At 40.3% G+C, this 25,133-nt stretch overlaps 1 protein-coding gene across 2 annotated transcripts; it reads right to left on the bottom strand.

The window, feature by feature from the left end:
- Positions 1 to 740: 740 nt before the first annotated feature.
- On the bottom strand, positions 741 to 24,755 carry CHKA (choline kinase alpha). Of its 2 annotated transcripts, XM_067295942.1 has the most exons (12): positions 24,320 to 24,754; positions 19,286 to 19,397; positions 12,125 to 12,178; positions 7,745 to 7,858; positions 7,039 to 7,172; positions 6,642 to 6,746; positions 6,217 to 6,275; positions 4,926 to 5,013; positions 3,885 to 3,993; positions 3,296 to 3,402; positions 2,920 to 3,001; positions 741 to 2,172 (listed from the first exon to the last, which is right to left on the bottom strand). In XM_067295942.1, the coding sequence occupies exons 1-12, from the start codon at positions 24,658 to 24,660 to the stop codon at positions 2,113 to 2,115; spliced, it is 1,365 nt and encodes a 454-aa protein (XP_067152043.1). In that variant the 5' UTR covers positions 24,661 to 24,754; the 3' UTR covers positions 741 to 2,112. The 2 variants fall into 2 exon arrangements, with proteins under 2 accessions (XP_067152043.1, XP_067152045.1); XM_067295944.1 differs by lacking the exon at positions 7,745 to 7,858 and having other exon boundaries at positions 24,320 to 24,755.
- Between the last annotated feature and the right edge of the window lie 378 nt (positions 24,756 to 25,133).

The following is a 25,133-nucleotide window of genomic DNA, read 5'->3' as shown; positions in this document are numbered from 1 at the left end:
GCGTACAACAGCCATCCCAACTATAAGAAAGGGCTTCACCTCTGATGCAAGTGTTACAGTTAGCACTACAGGGACTGAGCCCCCTTCCCTTTTTGCTTCCAAGAACCAAGAAATACAATGGATAAGAGCCAGACAGTCTCCATGGGATTCCTGAGAATTTAGGCTTACCATTGGAATATAAAACAAGAGGCTTCCTACAAAATCAGGACTACTATTACACATTGCAGTCCTCTAACTACACAAACAGCATCATCTTAAATGCTTTCACCCCTTCCATTCCGCCATTCCCATTGGGTTTACTGCATACAATAGTACCTGTTCAATGAAGCCTTCAGTAGCCTAGATACATCACCTGGATATTTAGATGGCAAATGCTTTATGTGATGTGCCAGTAAAACTCAGTATATACTGGTAGCCTTTACCTTTGCTTTTAGGGTAGTTAACAGGATGTAGATACAGTCAAGTGCTTAAACCTAAACCCTTGTTAGCACTAAAACACTTCAGTCTATCTTTCATCGCTTGCTTTAACTGCCTTTTTGCATCATGCTTTCTATTAGCATTCAGTTATACAATAAATGCTAAAGATACATTTAAATAGAAGGGATGTCCCATGGCACAGAGCCTAAGTTGAATTCAGGCTGCCTTTGAAGGTAAGAAAAAGTATTTCCAGCACAGATTAAGGCCAGAAACAGCATCAGTTTTATCCTTCAGTTACAATGAAGACTTAAGAATATCAACTATAATGTTTAAGTGCTTTATATTTATTATAAAGTATTAAGAATTGAGTGTATGCAAAATGATTCTCTAGACTAGAGAATAAAATGACAGCTTTTACAAGTTATGCTATACAGTACATGAAATGCTGCACGTTAACTGATTGAAACAGTATTTGCTATACAAGTGAAAAGGGGTAGACTTAAAAGTTTATTATTTATAATACAGTGTGTTAGAAAGCACAAACAAAACATTCAAAATAAACAAGTTCCCAAAAATCTAAAGAAATCTTTAGATGACATGTACACAGATTATACTCAAGTTTCAATATACATGTTATTGTTCCCCACAAGACACTCCACTTTACTGGATTGCTGGAACATGAAGGTGGGAGGTACGAGGAAAGCACCCCCCAAGCCACTTAAGCATTAGTTGGACAGAACAGCAATTTCCTGAAGTGTTCTCCGCAGTCTTTGGCTCTACTATTCCTTACAGCCATATACTGTGGCAACACAAGTCAAGAAGAGAGATGGGCTCCAATTACAAGTATTGTCAATGCCAATCCAGTTATGGGGGGAGCAGCTAGAGCAATTCAAGGCACTCTTCCTAGTGCTGCCAGCCCACAGATCCCCCTGTGCAGGACACAGCATAGTAAGAGTCAGTCAGGCCGGGCAATAAAGCATGTTCTCGGTGAAGGATGCGGAATGAACAGTTCAAGACAAACCCCTTCGGGATGTCCAAAGTTCATTCATACTTCACCTTACAGGCACGCCAGCATAAGAGACACATTCATGTATTTGCAGATAACACTTTAAAGCATGCCGCTTCAACGTGTTTAGTTGCTTTACGGTTAAAGTGGTGTTGTAACATATCAGCAGCTTTTTGAAGATAGTGTTCACGGAGCATGTTGAACCTAACCTCACAGTAAGATTTTAAGCCTACTTCACAGTTTAACAGTTGTCTCCCCTACAGTTGCTTTTCTCCTTCTCATTAAGAGGCAGTGTCTACAATGTATCATCTTTTACAACTGTTCTGCTTACAACATTTGCCATTATGTCAAACCCCAGAAAAATGTACTCACAGTAACACTGTTTCCTCTGATGCATGTGGTATTGACACTTAATTGTAAGCTTCTCCCATAATATAAAATACCTTCTAGATTAAAAGGATTTAAAGATATTGCACTGTTGTATTTTACTTTTGCCTCCCAATCTCATTCCAAATATTTATGAAACTGTAAACAAATCATTTTTATACAGTCTTCAGTATTGTACACCTGCCTTCCAAGGAACTGGAAGGCAGTGACACCTTCGTTACAGATACAGTAGCCTAAGCACAGTGAAAGTTCTGTCCAGCTGCCCTCTTCGTACAGTAACCAACAGGCCACTCCTCCTACATTCACACCTTCAGCTTCCTCTTCTGATCAAAGTACGCATCAAATCTGGACAATGCATATTCCTAGAGAAATAAGGAATGTTATGAAGTACTTAAATACATCTGTAACTGTAAATACATCCGAGTGTTTTCTCTTTTGGGATGGGGAAGCATAATAAAGGTATTAATTGTGCTACCTTCCTAATCCATCTTCTTGGTGAGTTAAATTAGCTCTTTATTTGGGAAAGATAATCTCTCCAGAGAGATTTTTGCCTCTACAATTTCCTAAAGTCTTCTATTTCAACACTAGAGCTGCTGCCAGAGTGTTAGAGAAAGACTCTTAACTAAAAGGTCAGGCTTTCACTAAAAAAAGGTAGCTTCCGCAACGTTTCCTGCAGGACATCCAGTGTACCTGAAAGTAATAACTTTGCAGTATACTCTGTCTTGATAAGAGTCTTAATACTTTTGCAGTATCAAGAGTTAAGCTGATCTATTTGAAAAGGTCAACAAGCTGCCTAGAGTAGATGTCTTGCTGCACACTGGATATCAACATGGGATACGTGCACTTTGACTATTCACTTCCCAATTTTGCACTTACTGCATGTGCTAGCTTCCCGCTTGCACAGGACCCAACTGCAAAAGGATCGCTTCAGTGCAAGGCAATCATTCCACCGCAAGGTCTGACACATAAGGCTACTCTTGCCATATAACAAAAGGGGAGAATTTTTGAAATCTTTAGGCAGCTATTTCACTTTTTCCGATAAAGTGCTACAGGTCATTTACGATTGTACGCATTTTTAATTAAATGAAACTATATGTTTAAAAACATACCAGGTAACCAAACTCAATGGATGAGATCTTTGCTTGTATAATAGACCACAGACCCCAGAAGAAGTGCGACGCAAGGGCAAACCTGAAAATTACAAAGCAACATATGACGTTATGGAAGTAATTCCATACAATAATTACATTAGCTTCCCCACATTGTAATATTTTGTTCACTCCATTAGTAGTCTATACAACACATCTAGAGCTTGCAACTGGCAGGCTTCCTTTATCACATAGACATAGCTCAAGACCTCTCTTGGCTGGAATTTCTCTGCTCAGTGAAGTATACTAGGTATCACAATAAAAGTTTCAAGCATACAGCTGTTTTCAGAATATTGTTGGTTCGCACTGCCGTCAAAAGCTGTGGAAGGTAAGTTACCTGTTAACTTCTATCAACACTTCTTCTTCTAGTTTGGACTTCTCTTCATTGCTCAGATTTTGAAAGCCATCTTGGAATGCAGATAGGTAACTGGAGATAAAATGAAGCTAGAAAGCAAATGATGAAAAGAGATTACTTTTGAGCTCAAGACATGCTTGCCTCTTTCAGAACAAGGCACATCTTTTAATAAGTTGTCATTTATTTTATCCAAACATTGACAGTACTGGAGTTAGTTAAAGTTACTGGTGATTCTACTAATTACTTGGAAGCTCAGTTTAAGCCTTTTCTTTAATATTACAGCAACAAATGACATTTTGCTATTGCCAACTAATTTCACAGCTGACCTCATTCCAAAACTATTGGACTGTTTTTTTGATAGATAGCTAGATGGCACAAATTAAGTGTTCTATGCTGAATGGCTGTGATGAAGTTTGTAAGGTTTTTAAAAGCAGAGGTAATCAGGATAAGCAGCATTATGTTCAATTAAGTTATGGAGCAACAGTTTTGGAGCAGAGTAGGTTCAAAATAAAAAGAACAGTTAAAATTTGAAGCTAGTGGATACAGGTATTAACTATTTCTACATGCCTACCTGTTGCTTCTTTGAAGGATACTTAAGAAAACTAGCTTTGAAGAATGGGTACTTCTCATATGTGTAATCATACATCCATTCACAGAAGTGATTTCCAATGTCAAATCCTCTGAAAAAAGATAAAGACTGAATTCCTCAATATTTGTGTACTAGCCATCTGTTCTTATTTAAGCAAGCCTAAAACCATCAGCTTTAATGACACAAGGCAACTTAGAACTTACCGCACCTTCTGCTAGTAGAGGTAGAAAAGCTGTAGCTGGGCTGCCACTTTTCTAAATGCATTATTAAAGCAATTACTAAACTAAAATGAGCAGCCAACAATCAAAACTTCACCAGCTACATAAAAACACTGGACTTTGCTAAGTTTTAAATCAATGCAGGCAGAATACCCAAGTATGCTTTAATGCATCTCTAACCATGTATCAGCACTGTTACAAAGAGGTCACACTGATCAGTTTAATGCATCCCACTTCTAGATTATTGGGATTCAGGCTTCATTTATGTTTCAGCTATGACAATGTTTAATCATCTCAAAGACTCCGCATGTTTAGATCATACTTAAACACAGTTATTAGATGACTGAAGTTAAGAAGAACAGATAGCATTTTTGTTAACCATGTAGTGAGAAACCTAGGATTGCTGTTAATATCTGCGCACATGAGAACTGTTTGAAAGGACTGCTCAAATAAGCGGGGAAGCAAAGATGCCCTACATACATGTATACACATGATCCACCATCCTCATCTCTACTAGAGAAAAATTGATGTGCAAACAGGAAGAGCTGTTTGTGCCTCAACAAGCCCTCCAGCCTGGAGGACCAGGGAGCCCCCAGTGCTTGGCCCTGCTGTCTCAGCTGGGTCTATGCCCACAGCCATCAGGAGCAAAACAGTTTTGATTAGTTACATCCTGTTGCCCAGCACTAATAGAGCGGAACACAACTCATCAGAATAGACAAATAATCAGCAATCCAGCACTTGCTTTCACTGTGGCTTGTAGAAAGCAATATACCTTCCTGTTGAATGGAAGACTAAAATGATTTACCGGTAATTATAGCTGCTGTATTCAAAGTCAATAAGCATCAGCTTTTGTTTTTCTGAATCCTCTCTGCCCTCCAGAAGCAAGACATTACCTAAAAGAGGTTAAGATAATACAACATATTCAATAAAGTCACAGGAAGATTGCAGAAGAGCAATACTGCATTGTAAGAAACATTGTTCAGACATCCTAGTCGCCCCTTACATCCAAGCAGGAAAGCAATAGGAAAAGTGAGGTTGCAGTTGCCTTACACCATCTCACTGGAAGTTATGAGATACACAATGTAAACCTTCTGGAGCTGAAAGCGAGAATGCTTTCACCCCTGCACAGGTTGAAAGGTGAATTTGCTCTCCCAGGTGCCCTACTTTTCCACTGCTTGTGGCTTACAGCTAAATCAGGTGACACTGCCAGCCTTAGCAGCCCTTGCTGAGCTGTTTTTCCACTGCCTGAGATTTGAATTATGCAGCACCTCCTGTACCTGCGCAGCACCACCACTGGTCATACACAACAACGGGAATGACAACCGCTCTTTAACAGCTTGAAAGCCAAGGACTGGCCGCTTTGCTATTTCAATGCGCCGCTCAACAGCGGCTCAGCTCCTCAGCCTGAGCTAACAAGGTCAGGCCCCCGACAACAGGAGAGCCCTGCACATGGTGTATCCTCCCAGCTCAGCTTACCCTCCACACAGTGAAAGGGAGCATAAACAGAGCCAAACTACAACAAACCACCGCTTTGAGCCCTGCCTACTACTTATTTCATTGGAGAACTGGCTCAGAATAAATGCTGTTCCCTCCATGACTTCCAGGGAATGAATACTGAAAAGGGTGAATAAAGCTTCCCTGATGCTTCTTGCTAGTGCAAGTTGAGAACTGCTGAGCCCGACTCCTAGTCTCCATTTTTGCCATTAACTGTACTGTTTCAGTATGGTTTTTTTTTTTTTTTTTCAAGGCTAAAGTCCATCCTATGCTCACATATGTGGCAGAAAGCTAAGGGTATGATCCAATAGGAAACACCCAAGGCTCCCTTCATCAGCTGACCTGCACTAACAGAGCCTGTGTGCATGTTTAGCTTAATCCAGTTATGATACAACACACGCTCTTCATTTGCCGGGAGGGCTGCCGAAGCCAATGCATTTTGCTTCGCAGCTGTTGCACGCTGGGAGCACACAGGCAGTTATTTCAGGTCAGCTGCCAGGGCAGTACCTTGATTATGTGATTGCCTGTCAGAAAGCGAACAAGTGATCAGAAAAGGCTTAAAATTGCTCACTGAGCAAGGCACTGAAATATTAGCAGCTTACCTTCTTGACAGTCATTGTGGCAAAATACAACTGGCGATGAAGTAGCTTCAAGCATAGCTCTAGAAAACAGCAATATAATCTCTAGTAAGTGACAAAAATCGCTACGTTCAGTTCAACTTCCAGGTAAAACATGGATTTTGTTGGAAGAATTTGAAGTGCTATTCAGTTCTAGCAAAACTGTGTTCTCAGTTATGAACACAAGATCAGGACACAGAATTTGGATTTCACTGAGCAGCAAGTCAACTGACTGTATCCATTTGTAGTCAGTATAATGAGATAGGCTCAGGGTGGTTACAGAACCCCCCAAAATCTCCAGTCTAAAGTAAAATGCATACGGGGTATTATACTGTACAGTGTTTTTAAATACACAAATTCATACCGAAACCATGCAAATTGGAAGACAGTGGTAGACAAAACAGACCTACCTTAGATTTTTCATTTCCTGGGGCAGATTGTAACTGAGGAGTTTGTTCAGTTTTCTAGTTCTGGATTCCTTGGAAAATTTAATCCTCAGCACTTGATTTAGGTATCTGTTAAAAACAAAGGCCATCATACAACATTTATGGCCATAAGTACATTAGTCTTTCCATACCAAGATACCAATAACACTAAAATGAAGAAAGCTTAAGCAAGAATGGCAAAAATGCATTTTATTTTTCAAGGCAAATTTCAAGGTCATCAAGTAACTGGAAACAGTTTTTGGGTGCAGTGAAAGCAGACTGTACTCTCAGCCGTTCTCCTGATGAATGATTTGCTTATCAAGGTTACAACAGGTCACCTCTTTCCATACTTCAGAGCAAAGAAAAGTATTGCATAACTTACTTCTCCATTGTTCCAAAAAGCCACTTAGGTTCTTTATTAAATGGCATTTTCATGCCATGAAATCTAGCCATCTTCTCAGCTATTTCAGCAGATATGTCAGGTAAACTGAGTTCTTCAGTACTTAATTTTCTGCTCTGTAACAAAATAGAGTATTCTTAAGAGACAGCTAATTGAGAAATATGAATACTAGCATGAAATAATACTCGAGCAGTAAGTTGTCATGACCTTACAAACCTTTGGTTTTGGAAAAGCTGGCTTCTCTAGCCCAGCTCTACTTATGACTCTTGGTCAATTCTATTCTATATCAAGGCCTGAGGAATTATCATATCCCACACTAAGAATATCCTCAAAGCAGATTGAGTACAAGTGTTCAAGAATATCAAAAGCATTTGCTCTTGTCACTGTTAATGGAAAGTGTTACTCTAGAGCTTCCCATGCTGTGTTTGGTATCTAACAGGCTTTTTATCTTCATTTATTAGTCTGTCCTACAGCTAGAGCTTTTAGAAATCTCCCTGGCATGAGTTTTAATTGGGCTCTCCAACACCCACTGTAACTGTATCAAATTACAGCTAGCAGTTACTACAGGCTGCCAAATATGTCATTCCCACATCCCTGCTTTTCTGGGCAGTCCAGAGACCGTCTCGTCATGATCAATTAAAGCATTCTACTTTGTGAAGCAGTAGCTGTAATCACGAGCAGGACTTACGGGAATGAACTCCTCCAGTCGCCCCTGTGGAAAGATTCCATACAGCTTTGGGCCAAGAGCTCTCTCTGCAAGAATGGCAAACATAACACTTTCCAGAACCATGGCTTCTGCCCCCTACAAAGAAAATTAAAGCATTAACTGGGGCTTGCACAGAAATCATGTTAAGTATCCCCAAGAGCTGAACTGTCTCAAAGTGAGAAAGTTAAGGGTTTAGATTTAAAAAAGACTCAGCCTTTTATTAACCAAACATTCTTGACTACTAACAATTTGTAGTTAGCATGGGAGCAATACAAATATTGAGCTTTGCAGTCTAAAACTGGGGGAGGAAATCTGTATGACTTCCGATATTGTTGCTAGGGCCAGCTGAAAGGAAGACTGCAAAGACAAACAAACAAAAAAACCCCATAACAAGCTACCCTCTCTTCCCTAACCTGTGGAAACTCTGCAGATTTTTTTCTAAAGCAGTTTATCCTAATGAAGTATAGCTCAGACACTACAAATATTCTGCTTAGCTACCTTCACACACTTTGGAACAGGACATTTCAGCTATGCAACTGAACAAAGTGAGTGACTGAACTAATCAGGTTTTTGTTCAGAGGAATTAGGATTTGTTTCAGTTAAGGACATTTTAGATCTTCCCTCTTTTTTGAGGGGGGAGAATAATTAACAGACTATTACCCTTAGGAATAAAAATAAACTCCTGCTAAGAAGGTGTGTCTGAGTAAATGTTCCTCCTTTCCCACCTGCAAACACACCACAAGCTTTAAGAAGTTGTTTTAAAATTTTCTTTACATCAGTGAATTCAGTCCATCCCAATCACTTGGCAGCTAGCCTTTTCTCTTTTAAAAAAACATGAATGATTTGAAATTAACTGCAACAATACAAAACATGTCTCATATACAGTTAAAGTTACTGAAGTGTAGCTTTCCTCATGAGTAAGATCAGCTTTATGTAAACAGAGAAGCAACAGTACAAAGATACTGCTACATCTAGCAAATATGTCAACAGCAATCCAGATGCACTTAAATCCCAGAGATTTACTAAGGGGGTAACTCTGCCCACGTCTGTACAACTCATTTCAAAAGAGCCTGACCCATGACATTTACAAGTGTAAAAAATGAGCATAGAATGAAGAACGAAAGCCGTTCTCAGGTATTTTGGATTCAAAGCCTTTTGCTTTACTCAGTGCAGTCACAGAGAGCAGATAACCCTTCATACAAATTCTACTCCTGAGCCAGCTTTGGGCAGTACCCTTGCTAGATTTTTAAGTTACTGCCCTGCACCTTGCTATTCTGCCATCTCCTTGGCCATGCCCTCATCACCACCAATGATCTGAACTTTTCAAAGCCTAATGCCAACCAGCAAAAAATCAAATTCAAGTTGTTGAATGTCTCTTCCATGATTCACAGATACTAAACTTAGCCTGTTCCACGTACAAAAATCTGGTTACAGCAATTTTGCTGGCTGTGTCCATTCAGAGGTCAATTCCTCATTTTCACATCTGAGTAATAATACAACTCTTGATACTTGGATAACAGCGATAAAGACCATACAAGTACCAAAAAAGGAACAGAATCCTACACAAGAACAAATTATTCCATTATTCTTCATCTCTGAAAATATTCTATTAATTCCTACTGATGTGGTCCATTTTCTTCAGAATAGGAGAAAATTTGTTTTTCCTCATTTAGCCCTTCTAAGTATTCCTTGGACAGACAGCTTGATAACTTTATCCTAAGTTAAAAGAAAAGTCAGAATCCATTAACAAGAATAAGGTTCAGAAAAAATTATGACCATAGTTTTCTCTAGTCCTTTGCTTACAGATGAAAACTTATTAACTCATGCTTTATTAGTAGAGATATTAGAGTAGACACAATCAACATTAAGAACATTAAAGCAGTCCATAACTACAAGCTTGCAAGTTTGTCAACTTCTGTTTCAGCAACATTAACAAGGATAGCTGCATCTCTCCTTGGGAGAGATCTGCCTCAAGTGAAAAGTACAGGCTGTCCAAAAGCAGCAGAACGATAAGAATATTCAAGTTTAAAGAGTCAGACCCAGAGCATTCAGAAGGCAAAAAAGCTTAACACAGAGCACCAAAAGGACCCCCTGTACTGTAACAGATTAGTCCACTTGAGAACAAGCCCAAGGAGAGCTCTGGAATAACACTAACCTTGACATCTCAGATGCCAAAGTTTCTGCTTCACAACAGTATCTGATGAACCTTTATCAAGTCTCCATTTCATACCCCTACTGCTAAGTGTAGGTGGGGAAATAAGGTATTAACGGTTAGGATTTTCTCATGTCATTTATCAAACATGAGTAAAAGCACTGCTATCAACATTGAGTAAAATGTACTTTGTCTCCTCCCAGATCACAGCCACAGAGACACTTAAATCCAGACATTTAACTCTTCAGTTAAAAGTTCATCTACAGTCTGATGACTTTTTTTTTTTTTTTAAAAGGACCATGCACAGCTAATTACATATCTCAGTGCCTTCAAATATTCTGAATATATTTACACTGCCAAGTCAACAGTCTTAGTTTAAGCTCTGAAGCTCTTTTAACTTTAAGCTCTATTTTAGACTAACAGATATAAATGCGAGCACTTGTACTTAATGCAAGCTTTTGGAGAGAATACGACCACTCACTTTTAAATGAATACTTCATCCCAAATGTTGCATTTCAAACTTACTAATTATAAACAGCCTTTACACAACTCTTCTAGTATGCTACTCCAATTCAGGCAAGGACAGATCAAAAGCCTTTAATACTTCAGCTAGAACTGAAGTTTTTGCTCTATTCTTTCTTTAACAAAAAACACTACAAAACACATGAAAGTAATATTTTGAGAAAAATCACCAGCTATAGTGGTCCCTACGTAAGATTTTTATAACCCTCTTTAAAAGGCCTTATGAGCTGACAGAAGACCATCCTGTCTCATCACAGCTGTACAACACCAGGCAGTACTGAATAGCTGCAGTGCTTTTGCCAGTAATCTATTATCTAGAGCATTTCTGGATTGCCCAGAGGTTATCCTTCTCCCCAAAGGATGCTATTAACCCCCCTGACCAAACCTTCCTAGAATTTTTACCCAGACTCAAGAAAGTTATCAAATCCACTGTGACAGGAATTCTTGTGTTCATTGATCCAGAAGTAGAAGCTCCAGCACTATGGGATTCACAGCAGAAAACAATCTACCAGCATTTATCAGAACTTAGAATCACTGTTTTCAGGCAAGAAACCAGGACAGTTCTGAAGTTCAAAGCCTCACTTCCTGTACTGCAAGACTTCTGAGTTGCTGGCACCGGGGTGGGGTTTGTTTGGGTTATGTTTTCTTTCACAGCTTCAGAAATTTTTTTGTTTTTAACTAAAAGATCCAGTAAAAAAGCCACCTCCATTCTTAATCTCTGAACAAAACCTAACAATCAAACCAGAACATTTTTCAGTTCGGTCTCAGTTCAACTGACTGAAGTTGTTCCAGTAAACTTGAAAGTTCAACAAAACTTCAAAAGCAGCAATTCAGCAACCAAAAAAACCAGTTTAAGCTCAGTTCAACTCCGGGGGGACACACTCACAAAAAAACCCACCCACTTGAACTGAGGAGTTTCAGATGGCATGCTCAGAGGGCAGGAAATATGAGGGGGAAAAAGCAGCACTTATCAAACTGGAGTAAAATGTACTTTGTCACCTCTCAGATCATAGCCAAAACTATTACGGAATTGAAAAATGATAGTGTATACAAGGAAAGCATCTGGCTAACATGCTGCAGCAGTACTCCTTACTTAGGAGAAAAATTGCCAGGTTAAAAATCTGAACTATCAAATTTTGTTTGGATGACGTTTTACGTTAAATTACACTAAACTAGACATTATGCTGGGTGAGCAGAAATGGTTCCAAATGCAAGAATTTTAAGATTTGCAGAGCATGGCTGATCCAAGCACTATGCTAATCAAAAACATGTTCAAAAGGAAAGTCTTTCCAGCTCCAAATACTTCATCCTGAAGAATCAAGTGATATAATATAAAATAGGCATTAGATAAAGCAGAGTATGGACCCCCCTTGACTACAGAAAGAAGCCTAGCATCAAGAAAAGCAGTAGTAATATCAGTGTTAGGACTGGTAAGAAACCGTTAGGGCAGCCTTGGCAGGGGAGGGGTTCCTGTTAACTTGGATGCTTAAGTCTTCCCAAGGCGCACACACATACCCATATAGCTATGTTACTCCTATGAACAAATAGACTTCTTTTCCCCATTACTCCTTACGGATTCTAAAAATGCAGCCCAGACACCAGGCTGAGTAACGACTAGTTTAGAACAAGCAGGACCACCACATTTCTATTTGCAAAATTCTGTAAGACAAGCAAATTCAGTTACTTACTTGCAAGTCATTTTCCTTCTGAGATTGTACAGACCCTCCTTTATTACAGGACCTCTATGAATGAGAAAAAGCAAACACAGTGAGAAGATGAAATTTAACATGATTAATTTGCAACCACCAGAACAAGGGGAGTAGAAGTGCCAGCTATAATTAACTAGATGACTCAACATTCTCTTGATCTGTGACAGCTACAACACTAGTATCCATCTGACCTCTGACCACAACACTATTTCACTGATTCCAAAACCTTTCAAAAGGATGTGCCACTGAGTCCAAGCCACTCCTATAAATAGCCCGGAAGCTGGGTTTCAGTTTTTCTTATTGTTTCCTGTTATTTCAAAACAGGATTTCAATTTATTGCAAGTTTAGAGGAACATTTTTCATTATCAGAACATTAAGTCCCTCTGCATGACATCTGGGAAGATACTCTTCCTGCAGCTAAAGCACTTTAGAGATTACAGACTAACTTTAGAAGGACTATTAGTAGAGTTGCATTTTGAAGCTTGCAAAGCACTTGCTTTTCCTATTACCTCATTTTTCCAAAATTCTATAAGCTTTTTGTGAACAGATTTTCATCACGTGTAATATGCTGTCTAGGCCATTTGTACATATACCACTAGCTGCGCAAATCCAAGTTTTCCTTCAAATAAATTACCCACGTAAACTAGAGATGTCTTGTTAAGAACTGCGCTCTACAAGCAAAACTAACCCATCCCAGGCGTAACGTATCGTGCTAGGATTGCTAACGGTCATTATAAAGCGGTTTCAGAGTATTAAGCCACACCCTCAGCAACTGAACCCTCAATGGCACATACTTTTAATAGAGCTACACATTTAAAATTCAAGATGCAATAAAAACCTTGTCCTTTAAAGGGTCTGAAGGTAAGGAGGAGAGAAAGCAAGTATCTGCTTAGTGACAGTTTGTGGCTGCTATTTATGTTGCAATTCCACCGTTGGCTGTTTAAACCAGGCAAGGTTTAGAGGCCCATAAAGGTAGCCTGCATCTCCACCTTCTAAATAAAAGCATTTGATTCATAGAACCACGTGCAGACCTTTCTGTTCCAAAGCTCTAACATGTCCAAAACAAGGGTGGAAGTATGAACTTAACAATACAATTAAGCAACACGAGCTGCCTTAAGTACCATACAACAAACTAATGATTTACACAAGCTATGCAGTTACAGTATTTCAGAAGCTATAGAAGAAGTATAGTTAACATGAATCGATGGTCTTTCAGCAAGTACTTCCCATTCCACTAGGATAGTAAGTTTAAAACAAGACAATATGAGAACTACTATTAGTTTTTATTCCTTTCAAGGAAATTAATAAAGTCAAAATACATCCACTAAGGCTAAATGTGCAACTACACAATAATATTTAAGTCATTTACAGAGGGCTTCTCTGAACAAGCATGTCCTACATCAATACCACTGTTGCATCTTACTGATTTTTCTTGAACAGTCAGAAAGTTACTCACCATCCAGGAGTCTTTCCTGATTAATGGTGCTCTCAGAATGGTTCAGTTCATCAGAAGGTAAGCGGATTAGGCTTTTCCCTAGAACCTGAACTGGCTTCCACTTTCCAAAAGTCATACTGTATAAAGAGGCTAGCCAGTTCTTTGAGTACACCTCAAATCAGCGTTGGAGATATCTTTATGGCATCTACTGTGCCATTAGAAAGAGACAGTTAGGGATGTGTACTGCAGAGTCATCAGAAAAGCAGACTTCTGCAGCATCCCTTCCTCTTTTCTGTTCCCTCAGCACAGAACATCAGTGTCAAGAGGAGAATGAACACAAAGTAATTTGTAAATAACTCGCAAATATGAATGGGAGCTTGGAGAGGATCAGTCTTCACAAGTGGCCATACACTCAGCCTAGAATTAGGTAAGTCTCCAGTAAGTGTGGTCAAGGAGAATATGAAGTAAGCAGGATGCAATTTTAAGTAATAGAAGTTTAAAAGTACACATGTTAAAGTACTGATTTGATTATTTTCTGACAACGCAATCACCTATGAGAACAGTGGTTCAAAATGAAACATCTCATACCATGAGGCAGTTGATATACACATTTAGTTCACAAGCTGTTGTCCAAAAGAATGAAAAACTCAGTATCCTATAGACTGAAGTGAGCTATTGGAGTTTAAGTCCAATTTTGGGAGCTATTTCCTTCAACACCAGCGAATAACTTTTAATTACCCCAATAAGAGAACAATCGAAAACCTCCTGGATGTTCTTATCAGTCCCTCTCTGCATGGAAATATTAACTAGAAAGGACATGTGCTCTACATCTTTGAGCATAAGCTATCGCTTTGTTTTTGTTTGTAGCATTATCGTTTCAGTGCTTTTGTTATTGTGGGAAGGTTTATTTTCAAAGCAGATTAAGAAAACTTACTAAAATTTTAGGCAAGAGGCATCACTGAGGACAGCTAGTATAGCTGATACACTGATCACTTAAAATTCATTTTAAGGCACTGTGTTTCAGGTATGAGATCAAAGTCCTAGAACTGAAAGACCTTCCACATTATCTGATCTGTCACCAAAAGATGACTAGTGTTTACACTAGCCAGATACGGCAGTTTGACAAGGCCCAACCAAGTTACTCATCATTCTCTCCCTAAGGCCCCAAATTTATTTCTCTTGTAGCTGGAAGATGAACTCTATACCACAAAACCCCAAATGAAGCTTGACAGCAGATTTTGTAAAAGGGAAGGAGGAATTTGCAATTTTTTCCAAAGTAACCATTAGCTCTGTCTGTACATTTAAATCCTGCATTATAAGTCTGTTTTCCTGAGTTTAGTCAGTAATTTTCAAATGGATCTGAAACAGAGTACTGCAGTATTTTCAAATCCCAAGGAATTATAACACTACAAGGAACTGCTTGAGAAGTTATGGAAGTAATCCATATGGTCAAATTTTTTCTTAACTCTAGAAGCTGTTGAAAGACGCTGATCTGAACTGCTAGGTATGGGAAAGCCAATAATTATAACTCAGCAAGGATTTTCTTTCTGCTACTGAGAACTTGCCTTAGAGCATTGATCTATGCCAGACCTAAAGGAACTGAGACTAGTTTACTGAAGCCCTAGGATCTAGCATAAAGAAGAATTTCCAGTGCGAGTCCTACAAAAGCCACAAGGACATCTCTAATCCTCTTCACTTCAAGTTACCATTCTCTTATGAGGGAGCAGAGGAAAGGAAGGGGCAATATTTTGATATTTTATTATTGCTCTAAACATTCAGATGCACAGACAGTAGCTGGTGCTACTTAAGCCTTATTTTTAAACAATGAAATCCAGTACTAAAGAAAATGAAAGCTGTAGAGAATGCTCCAACTTCAGAGATCTCATACTATACCGTGAATCGTGTCTGTCACCTGGAAACCAGAGTGCTCTAGGCACGATCGCATGGGCAAGCCTGCAGCAGAGAACACATGCATATACAACTAAAGTGGTACATTACCCCCAGAACACCCTTAACTCCACCCAACACAAATATATCCCCGTAAGAGGTGCTTGGTTTCTTTCAAGCCGTCTGCCAGTGCCAGGGATTTGTAGTTACTCCATGCTACAAACAAACATGGACACCAACAATCACAGAAGACGTTGATAATTACAGTAACAACAGCAGTCTGCATTTTATTTAGTTACAAAAAATAAAAGGCAGCAAGGCAGGTATGGGAAAAAAAAAAATTTTACCACAGAACTGTGGCAACCATTTATAATTATTTGTGTCTGCTCACATGGAAACTGAGACACCAGAGGGGAATATTAGATATACTGGTTTGTTTTTCCTCATTTATAAGCAAGAATTTGTTTTGGCTGTTGCAAAGTAACAGAGCCCCAAGTGAAGCAGAGTTCAAGGTTCTTTTGACATGTGTAAAAGAATGGGAATCAATCCCCAAGTTACCTTTTGATAGGTGAACTTCAAATAAATTCATCTTTTTTTTGGATAGATGCTAGCATATGTTGAAATCCTATTGGCATTTCTAACATGTGAGAAGTTTTAGTTATTCTGAATTTAAGTAGAAACACTAGTGATCCGAGTATGAAATCCAATCTTAAAGCCCAAAGATTAAATGGCATATTGTTGGAGAAGCTTTTGTTTCAGTGGTTATAACACTGACATAGCCAACAATTAAAGACACTTTGTAATGAGGAAGTTTTACTTTTAATGCTCCCCTTTAAATTTAGTTACCAAACTGGAGCAAAAATGAGAGAAGCAGAGTAAGACATTTCCCTTTTTCCAACGTATGACATATCTGCATTGTGCCTCAAACATTTGAGTTTTAATGTGGTTAGTACTTTAACCTGTCACAAGCACAAATACTTGTCTTAAAAAAAAGTTCTGCTCAAGGATATACTCAAGAGAAGTCCTTGATTTTTAAACGTCCATGCCAGTGAGACCATTCATAATAATGGCCAAGACAGTTCAGTTCCTCTCCCCCCCAACTCCCCCCAAAACATTCATGCACACAAAAAATTGGCTTAAACATATCAGCTATGACAGAGGAAGGCACAAAGCCTTTCCTGCGTGGCAGCTTTAGCCAACTGGCATGGTTTATACTGGATGAGTTTCATGTACTGACATTTGTGTCTTCCAAGATTCATAATAAGCAAACTGGGGTTATTTTCAAACTGCGAGAGTTCCTTTAAAAGGTGGCTCAAAGAAAATCACGGTGCCAGTATTATTCATTCTTAAGTTAATATCTGATATCTATTTTTCCACTTCTGTTCTATTCAAAATTTGAACTTAAACTCGTCAGGTATGTCTGTTTCAATTTGGTGCAGGTCGCTATAGTATTTACAGTAAGGAATACAAGGAGCTGATATCACTTGTTTTGTGCTCCAATTTCAACAGAAAGTAAAATGGACAAGAGTTAAAACATGCTACAAAGGCTCAAACAAACAAGTGGTAACTACTAATACCCAGTGGCAGTTAAAAATAATTGAGAATAAAGTCTCTATTTTAGGATAAGGCCTCAAAATTCAAAAGTTACTTAAGCAGTGTCCCTTAATTTCTATAGGGCTTTAAAGTTAAGTGACATTACGGAAATGGACTAATTTGCTAATCTTTTAACAAAGATTCTGCTTGTGCCACCCAGAAATTCATCAGACTCCTAAGTGAGGTTTTCAAAATACCCCAATAAAAAAAACAGTTTGCTTATGTTTTAACTTGCATTTAAGATATAGGGGCTGGAAGAGACAAATGTTTGTTGACAGAAATTGTGAACCTCAATGCAATCTGAAAGTTTTACCTTGGGACTTTCTCTGCTTACTTAACCTTTAGTGAACTGCACCAACAAGAGCAGTCATTTCACTGCCACTATGGAAATAAAGGAAGTTAGACATCTCAAAAGATCCTTCAACACCAAGAGTAGAAAGGTTAGAAAGTTATGAACACACTTTCAATTTTAAAACCGAATTAGTTCTTTGATTTTAGAGCCCAAAATTTTATTGATTTCTTCAGTGAATAGGGGCACAGAAAAGGCAAGTTAAGAAAAACCCTGAGGGAAGGAGGGCAACTAAATTCTAGTCTACTTTTCCTTAAAAAAAAAAAAAAAAAAAAAAAAAAAAATCAGGAAAAGACTACATTTCGTCACAACACTTGGGCAACAGAATTTCTAACACTACAGAAGTTTTACAGCCCATTTTTCTACTCAAGCCTTCTATGTATTATATCAACATTACAGTAAAGTCATTCATAATTATAAATAATTCTTATCAATCCCTAGGAATCATCTTGAAAACCAGTTGAGTTTCTCATCAACATTTTTTCCACTTTACTTTTGATTTCTCTTAAGCCAAAGGAAAGAGTATTTAAGCTTGAAATAATGAACTTCTACATGGCTGTCTTGTTTAAATGTTCAACTTTCCCAACACACATACAGTGAGGTAGCAAAGTGTTCCATGCTATTTCAAATCAGTGGACTCTTACATATTTCTGGTAAAGTTTGCTACCACGGGAAAGTTAATGTTGCTATTTATATAATAAAAGAACATTTTAAAGCCAGATAAGCAACAGTATCCAATGAAATTTTGAAAGTAAGTTTGGTCAAGGCAGCAGAAGCAGGAAGACTGGGCTGAAATTTCAAGAGCAGTCAATGTCCTGCAGATATTGGATCGGTTATTCAAAGCGACTGAGTACTGGCAAAATATCACAAATTAATGGACAATAAAACCAGACCCTCTAAGTCAAATAGAAACAATTGCCAACATCCAAATGTAATTTTATGAAGCTGTGATTTTTCATAAGGTTAAACACTGTTATGTTATGATGATTCATTGCAATACAGTCAAGGTCCAGCAGTGTAGGGCAAGAGAAGATCTGTTGTATAGTTGTACAGCAATAGCCCGTAAGCTTTGGAAGAGATCACCTTCACAAAATATTCTGAATATTAAAGCTTAGAATTTGAAACAGATTTGCCAACCGCTTCTCTTAAGGTTGGAGAAATTTCAATGCTATTTACATTTTACTGTTTTTTTACTGACCAAATAAAAGGAAAAGTAACATTGGAAGAGTGTTTAACAAACACATTGTTAAGATTCTATGCCAGCTACAAGGCATATCACACACTCGGGAAGACATGTTTTGGAATGAGATGGCTGTATGGTATTGGATGTTTGCACTTCATTTTAATCCAATACTGTAGATAATTTTTTCCAGAAAGTATTACACAAATATCCATGAGGTCTCTAATAAAATGCCTGAGCACTGTATGAAGTAAGTTTAACAAACGCTCCAACACTAATCTCAGAAGGATTCATAAGTGATACCAAGATTAAGATATTAAATGGTTTAATCTTGCATTCTTGCTAGTTATACCAGAGTCCTACATACTGTACAGAAGCAGATTTTAATAACTGTTCTGGAACACACAGTCCAAACTTAACACATAAACAAAACATTACTGATCAAATGGACAGCAAATGAGCCTTCAGCTGATACACGCCAGTCAGGATCTGTGTAGAAAGGAGTGTAAGTTCTAGACAACAACAAACTACAGAAAGAACTATCTTAACCTACAAGTCTACCCCACTACCGCTAAGACACATTCCCAAGTGAATAAAGCAGCACACACTTGCAGTGTGTCACAGATGAAGATCTCCAAACATATTTTGATTAAGCTACAGAAACCCTCCCACTCCCAAAGCACTCTACATACTCACCATCTGCAGGATTGCACCGTATAAGCGCAGGAGAACTTTTCGTGGTTCATCTGCAACTGTCTCAGTGGCATCAGGTAGTGAGCATTGAAACAACATGTTGCTGAGGCCACCTCTACGAAGAGAATGATAATGTTCTTCAGCTAATTTGGAAGAGCACGTTTTCTATATTAAAAATGCACCAATATATATTTCACATTCATTTATTGTGAATGACTAGTCTGCGCTAACATGAGAAACAGCACTTATTATAAGACTACCAATACCTCACAACATAAGGCTTCAACAACAAAAAATATTGAGTTGATAGCTTCATGCTTCTTAGTGATCCAGGTACAGCTCAAGCTATGACTAGATTGAAGTAAGTAAGACAGATTTAGAATTCTGTTAACTTTTGTATTTACAGGACTTCAGATCAAGACAGAACTGGCAGAAAACATTGACTACAGCAAATAATTTCTACTGAGGAAAAAGTGAGAGCAGATGCACCTGAGTAATATTTTTCTACCGCTAGCTCAGCAACAAACATCACACTTGTTTGATATCCCTTAAATGACCAAGGCAGATATCTCTGACCGATGCAAATCTTGAAACTGTTTAGGAGGCAAAGTGGACATACTGGAATTTACTTTCAAATTCGGGAACAAAGGGGGCAGCGTATAAAATTGTTTCAGCTCCGCAGGTGGTGGGAAACAGATAACTAACAAACTTGACAAAGTCCCAACTAGAAAGTGATACTGGAGTCTTGTCAAATATACTTTGTTGCACACATAAGCAGGAAAACAGCAAAACATGCTTCACACCCTTGTGCAGTGAAACTGATCTTACCTAGCAAACATGCCATCTTAGACTCACCACCATAATCTTTCATATTCCATTTTGGACTGGAGCCCCTGTGCTAATGATTAAAAAGACATGAGTAACCTAACAAATTAAGGTAGAGATCCACTTGAAATTAAGAAATGCCTCAGAGCGCCACTGGCTATTAGACATAATAAAATTAAAGCGTACCCCAAGAGTGCTTTCACGGGATACATGTTCTCAAAATATTAAGCTCTACCATATCATATTTATTCCCATTCAGTTCTCATGTTATTCCATTTACTAAGCTCTTCATAAGCTTATTAAAGCTCCCCTTATTTGGCACTGGTACCTTTCATTCACAGTCCTATCAATATTACTGCTAAAAACCTAGAAAGATTTTTTTTTTTCCCCAAGCACTGTAAAAAAAAAAACCACCCAACTGCAAGACTAATTAGATCCATTAAAAGCTCAGTGAATAAGCGAGTGTCAAAGGTACAGGTAAAGCAAGACTGAATTTAGGCATTTCTATTGATTATACACAAGATGATAAAGCCCTAAGTTTGAATTAGGATCAGGTTTCACTGGGATGGCAGCTAGAAGGACTTGCTATTTAACCATAATACATATGCTACGGCATCATTAGTGAAAGTCATACTCACACTATCATTCTTAACTCATTTTGAGAGTAGAATTAAATTTTAAAATTAGAACAGTTTAAAGAAATTGATCGTGTATTTGGTAAGACTAAAATCACCATCAAAAATCTCATCAAGACGGACACAAACTAGGGAGTCTTGTGTTTCAGTTAAGGAATTATACATGTTAGCTTTCCATTTAATTACTGTTTTAATACTGTGTCCTGACAGGAGAAAGAGTGGCAGCATTTTAGTATTCTATAGGTTAACACACTAGATAGATACTAGATTAGAGAAACTAACTTCCTTAATTTCAAGTAGCTCCATTAAGAAAACAGTCCTCTCAACTCTACATTTTCTTTGCATCTTCTACAGTTCTTCTGCATCTTCATTGCTCTTGATACATTCATTATCAAAATTTCCTATTTCCCTCCTGCAGTATAGATTTTTTTCCCCTATTACTTCTCCTTCCTCCACTGTACGAAAAAAAGTACTGAAACCTGCTTCACTTGCAAAGCAGAAATGCAAATCAGCTCTGCTGAAAAACTTGTCCCTCACCATTAAAAATAGACACCTTTCAAAAAGATATAATCCAAACATAGTAGCTAGTAGTAAAGGGATGAGGTAGTATAGATTGAAAAGCTAAGAAATGTATCTGTAGCATGCTACTTTCTCAACTTATTGCAGTAACTCTAGAATTCAAATAGTAGTACCTCTGACATTGTCATTTCCTTCACAAAATATCTAGTCCTTCATAATGCCCAGAGCGCTGAAGTGTAGGTATTTGATATTACCATGTAGTGAGCTTTGATTCCAGGAAGCCGTGACAGATCCAAATAGCTAAAATGTAGTTCTTACTGCTAACCTGACACTCATCTCTGCTTTTTCAAGTAATTTTCTGGGTTTTTCTTACAAACCAATGGGAGAAGTAAAGACTTTCTGGAGGAAAAAGCTACCAAAAATTGGCTGACCTGCATTTATTTACTGGGAGACTCTACACAGAAAATACAGGTTGGCCTATGGATCCAGAGGCAATGATAGAGGAGGAATAACCAAGAAAACATAGCAAAACAGCAGCTGCACAATGAGCTCAAGAAAGCAGCCAGAAGAGAACCAGGTGGCTTGGCAGGCAGCCAAACAGTGATGTTAAGAGACAAGAGATATGAAGTAACTTTGAACCATGAAGGTGAACAGGTAGAAAAAACAGAACAGATGGAAAGGTTATCAAATGAAGAGCAAAAACAGACTATTCAGAGACAATCAGAACATTGGCTAGTTATACCAGCTACTTTTTTTTTTTTTGGTGCTAAACTGTCTTAGTCTGACTTTTTTCCTTTTTTTTTTTTTTTTAAACATATACCTACTTTTCTAAGCCCTTGCTCTAGAGTTTGGTGAAAGCATGGATATGTAAAGAACAGTAGACCTAAGCACATTCAAATTCACTTTATAAAAAAATACCAGACTAGGAGCTAGTGAATCCTGTAAAAATAGTTTTGTTACTTAAACACACGCTCAGTCTGCGTACAGTGCATAAAAGCTCAGAAACCCTTCTCCCTGCCCCCACAAGCAGGAGTACCTCACTTCGGCTAAACTCCATTACACAGGAGTTTCACTAGAGTTTTATGCACTTAAGACTTTAAAAGAGTTATCTCTAATCAACGTAATTCATACAGAAAGCCAATAAAGACATTGATCTCCATAAAGGTCAATATACTCTGCAGCTTGTTAAGGGTCAAAGGAGCATATCTCATCCTTACACAGATAAAGCTATCAGTTAAAAATCAACTACTAAAAATTAAGGGCAAGCCCTTCCAAAGAGTCACTTATTTTCAAAGTTGTCCATAACTTTTCCAAAAGCAGGGCCACAGTAGTTTGACTTGCTTAAGTTTGTGTTCTGATTAGTTGTGAATCTATTTCTTTGCTCTCAAAAAAAAGTCTGGACCTCTTCATTCTATGATATTAAGTATCTAACAGCTGTTTGAACATGATTTGCACTAGTACAGAGAAAACAGCCATGCTGGCAAAGGAGAACCCAGGAGAACACATACTGAACACCTGATTTTTGTGAAATCAGAACCAGTAATTTCATGCTGCGTTCTCCTTTGGAGAAAGCAGTAGAGGTGAAGTTCTTTTGCAAAAAGAACAACTGTCAATCAGTAAGATGCAACACACTTCAGCCTATCCGCTCTTCCTCCCAGCCCAGAAACTATCAAGCCATTTTGAAGTGGTATCTCAAACAGAGGGAAAGTTTCCAAGAAATGCAGAAATAACTGTCCTAAAACCTAAGGCTTTAGGAAATAAGTCTCAAAGTCAGTGGCACACACTGGATGAAAATAAAATTAAGCAAGTCAGATTACAGAAATATTATCAAACTAGCCTACTCAACCTCTATCCCTTTATAAACTTATGATCCCTCTGAACAGCAGTAATTAAAAATAAAGAATAATTTGTGTTGGTTTCCAAGGAGTTAGTCGTTTTTAATTTTTTTTTATACATTTAGAAGTGAGCATGATTGTTTCCAATTATAGTTTTGTATATCACACAGAGCTTTGTCAAAAGTTTATGCCCTCTTTTAACATGACTAACTGGAGGTAGATTTGCATGGATTGCATGCACCAACAAAACGATAGGCATTAGAGAAGCAGACCAAGAGCGACTCGCAGAGAAAGACGATTGCATCCCTTGAAACTGCGTGTGACTCTACATTTGAGTAGGTAGGATGATCGAGCACCAAGACCCTTCACAAGCAGCTTTTAAAAACGAAACCCTGACCTACCACTGGTCTAACTCAAATACAGGAGTGAGACAAAAAGAAGCAATTCTGCAAAGAAGCCAAGGATCCCAAACACATTACATACGGTTTTGAGAGCATCCCCACTTTATGCGTATCTGCTGCCAAAAATCCGTCTCCTGCAAGCTGTCAGCGTGCTGAGTCACAAGCACTTGTTACTATATATGCGAAAAGATGATTCACATCACGGAGACACCCCGGTTATCGGCTAACTTGTGAATTTCGGAACGGCCAAAAAAAAGACACCGCTCTCGAGGGTTTGGCAGGCAGCGTCAAGGCTCCCACCAGCTCCGCCGCTTTCACCGGCGGGACCGGGGCGGTGCGGGGAGGGGACACGGACCCTCCCCCGGCCCGGGGTCGCGGCGCCGCCGTAGCGCTGCGGCACCGGCCGCCTCACGCCGGGTTTGCCGCAGCGAGCCCCGGGCGCAGCCGGCTGCGGGGCGGGGGACGGGGACTGGTGCCGCCGGCCTGGCGCTGCGGCCCCGCAACATCTCCCCCCCTCCGCACCCGTGTGTGTGTGCGTGTGGGGGTGGTGGTGGTGTGTGTGTGTGTGGGGGGGGGGGGGGGTGCTCGCAGCGCCCGGGACCCGAGCGCCCAGGCGGGAGGCGGATGCGCAGTCGCTCCCCACGCGGCGCCGAGCCCGCCCCGCCTCCCCTGCCCCGAAGAGCGAATTCGGGAAGATTTTTTTTTAAGGAAAAAAAAAAAAAAAAAGAAGGCAGACGGAAGAGAGGCCCTACCCCCCCCCCACCTCCAGCCCGAGGAGACGGCTCAGCCGCGCCCCCCCCCCCCCCGCCCCCCGGCGCTGACCTGATGGGGCTGATGCGCAGCTGCTCCTCCCGCAGCCCCCGCCAGGCCCCGGGCAGGAACTCCTTGCACCACAGATACGCCTTGCGCCGCGTGCGGGGGTCCAGCGGCGGCTCCTCCTCGGCCGGCGGCGGCAGCAACGGGGAAGGCGGGGTCACGGCGCCCCCGCCTCTGCCCGCCGCCACCAGCTCTTTCCCCTCGGGCTCGGCGAGGGGGGGCGGCGAGGGGGGCTGCCCGGCGGCGGGGAGGACGCCGCCGCCGCCCCCGCCGGAGCCGGGGCTGCAGCCGAGGAGGAGCCCGAGCGGGGAGGGCTCGGTCTCGCCGTTACAGAACTTGGTCTTCATGGCGCGCGAGGGGCCGGCGGCGGAGGCGGCGGGCGGGCGGCCGTTGCGGCGAAGGGCGGGCGTGGGGGGCGCGCGCGCGACCTGCTCTCTCGCTCCTCGCGCGCGACCCTCCACCGCGAGCGCCAGCTGCGAGTGAGCCGCGCGTCGGCCCCCGGCCCCCCCTTTATAAGCCGCGCGGCACGCGGGCCCGCTCACCTCACGCTCTCCCCCTCTGCGCTGATTGGCTCCCGGCTTTCGGCTCCCCCCCCCTCCCCGGGGGAAGGGCGGAGAGAGGGAGCGAGCGCGCGACTCCGGGCACCCGGAGCGCCTCGTGATTGGTGCGCGGGGGAGCACGAGGCGCCCGCCTGCGCCGTCACAGTCGCTTCTGTGAGGGGAGGGGGGAGGGCGGGCGCGGAGCGAGCCGATTGGCTGCTCCCCCGTTGTCCCGGTGACCGGCGCGCGCAGCCCAGGGGCGCAGCGCAAGGTGACCCCCC

This window comes from Apteryx mantelli, chromosome 4 (assembly GCF_036417845.1).
Source record: "Apteryx mantelli isolate bAptMan1 chromosome 4, bAptMan1.hap1, whole genome shotgun sequence".
NCBI lineage: Eukaryota > Metazoa > Chordata > Aves > Apterygiformes > Apterygidae > Apteryx > Apteryx mantelli.
This window is presented reverse-complemented; position numbering and strand designations above follow the sequence as displayed.

Coding starts and splice junctions, on each gene's coding strand:
- CHKA (XM_067295942.1), bottom strand. CDS start 24,660: ATGAAGACCAAGTTCTGTAACGGCGAGACCGAGCCCTCCCCGCTCGGG. Junction 6,747..7,038: donor CTTTTTGGAACAATGGAGAA/GTAAGTTATGCA, acceptor TGTTTTTAACAG/ATACCTAAATCAAGTGCTGA. Junction 3,994..4,925: donor TACAGCAGCTATAATTACCG/GTAAATCATTTT, acceptor ATCTTTTTTCAG/AGGATTTGACATTGGAAATC.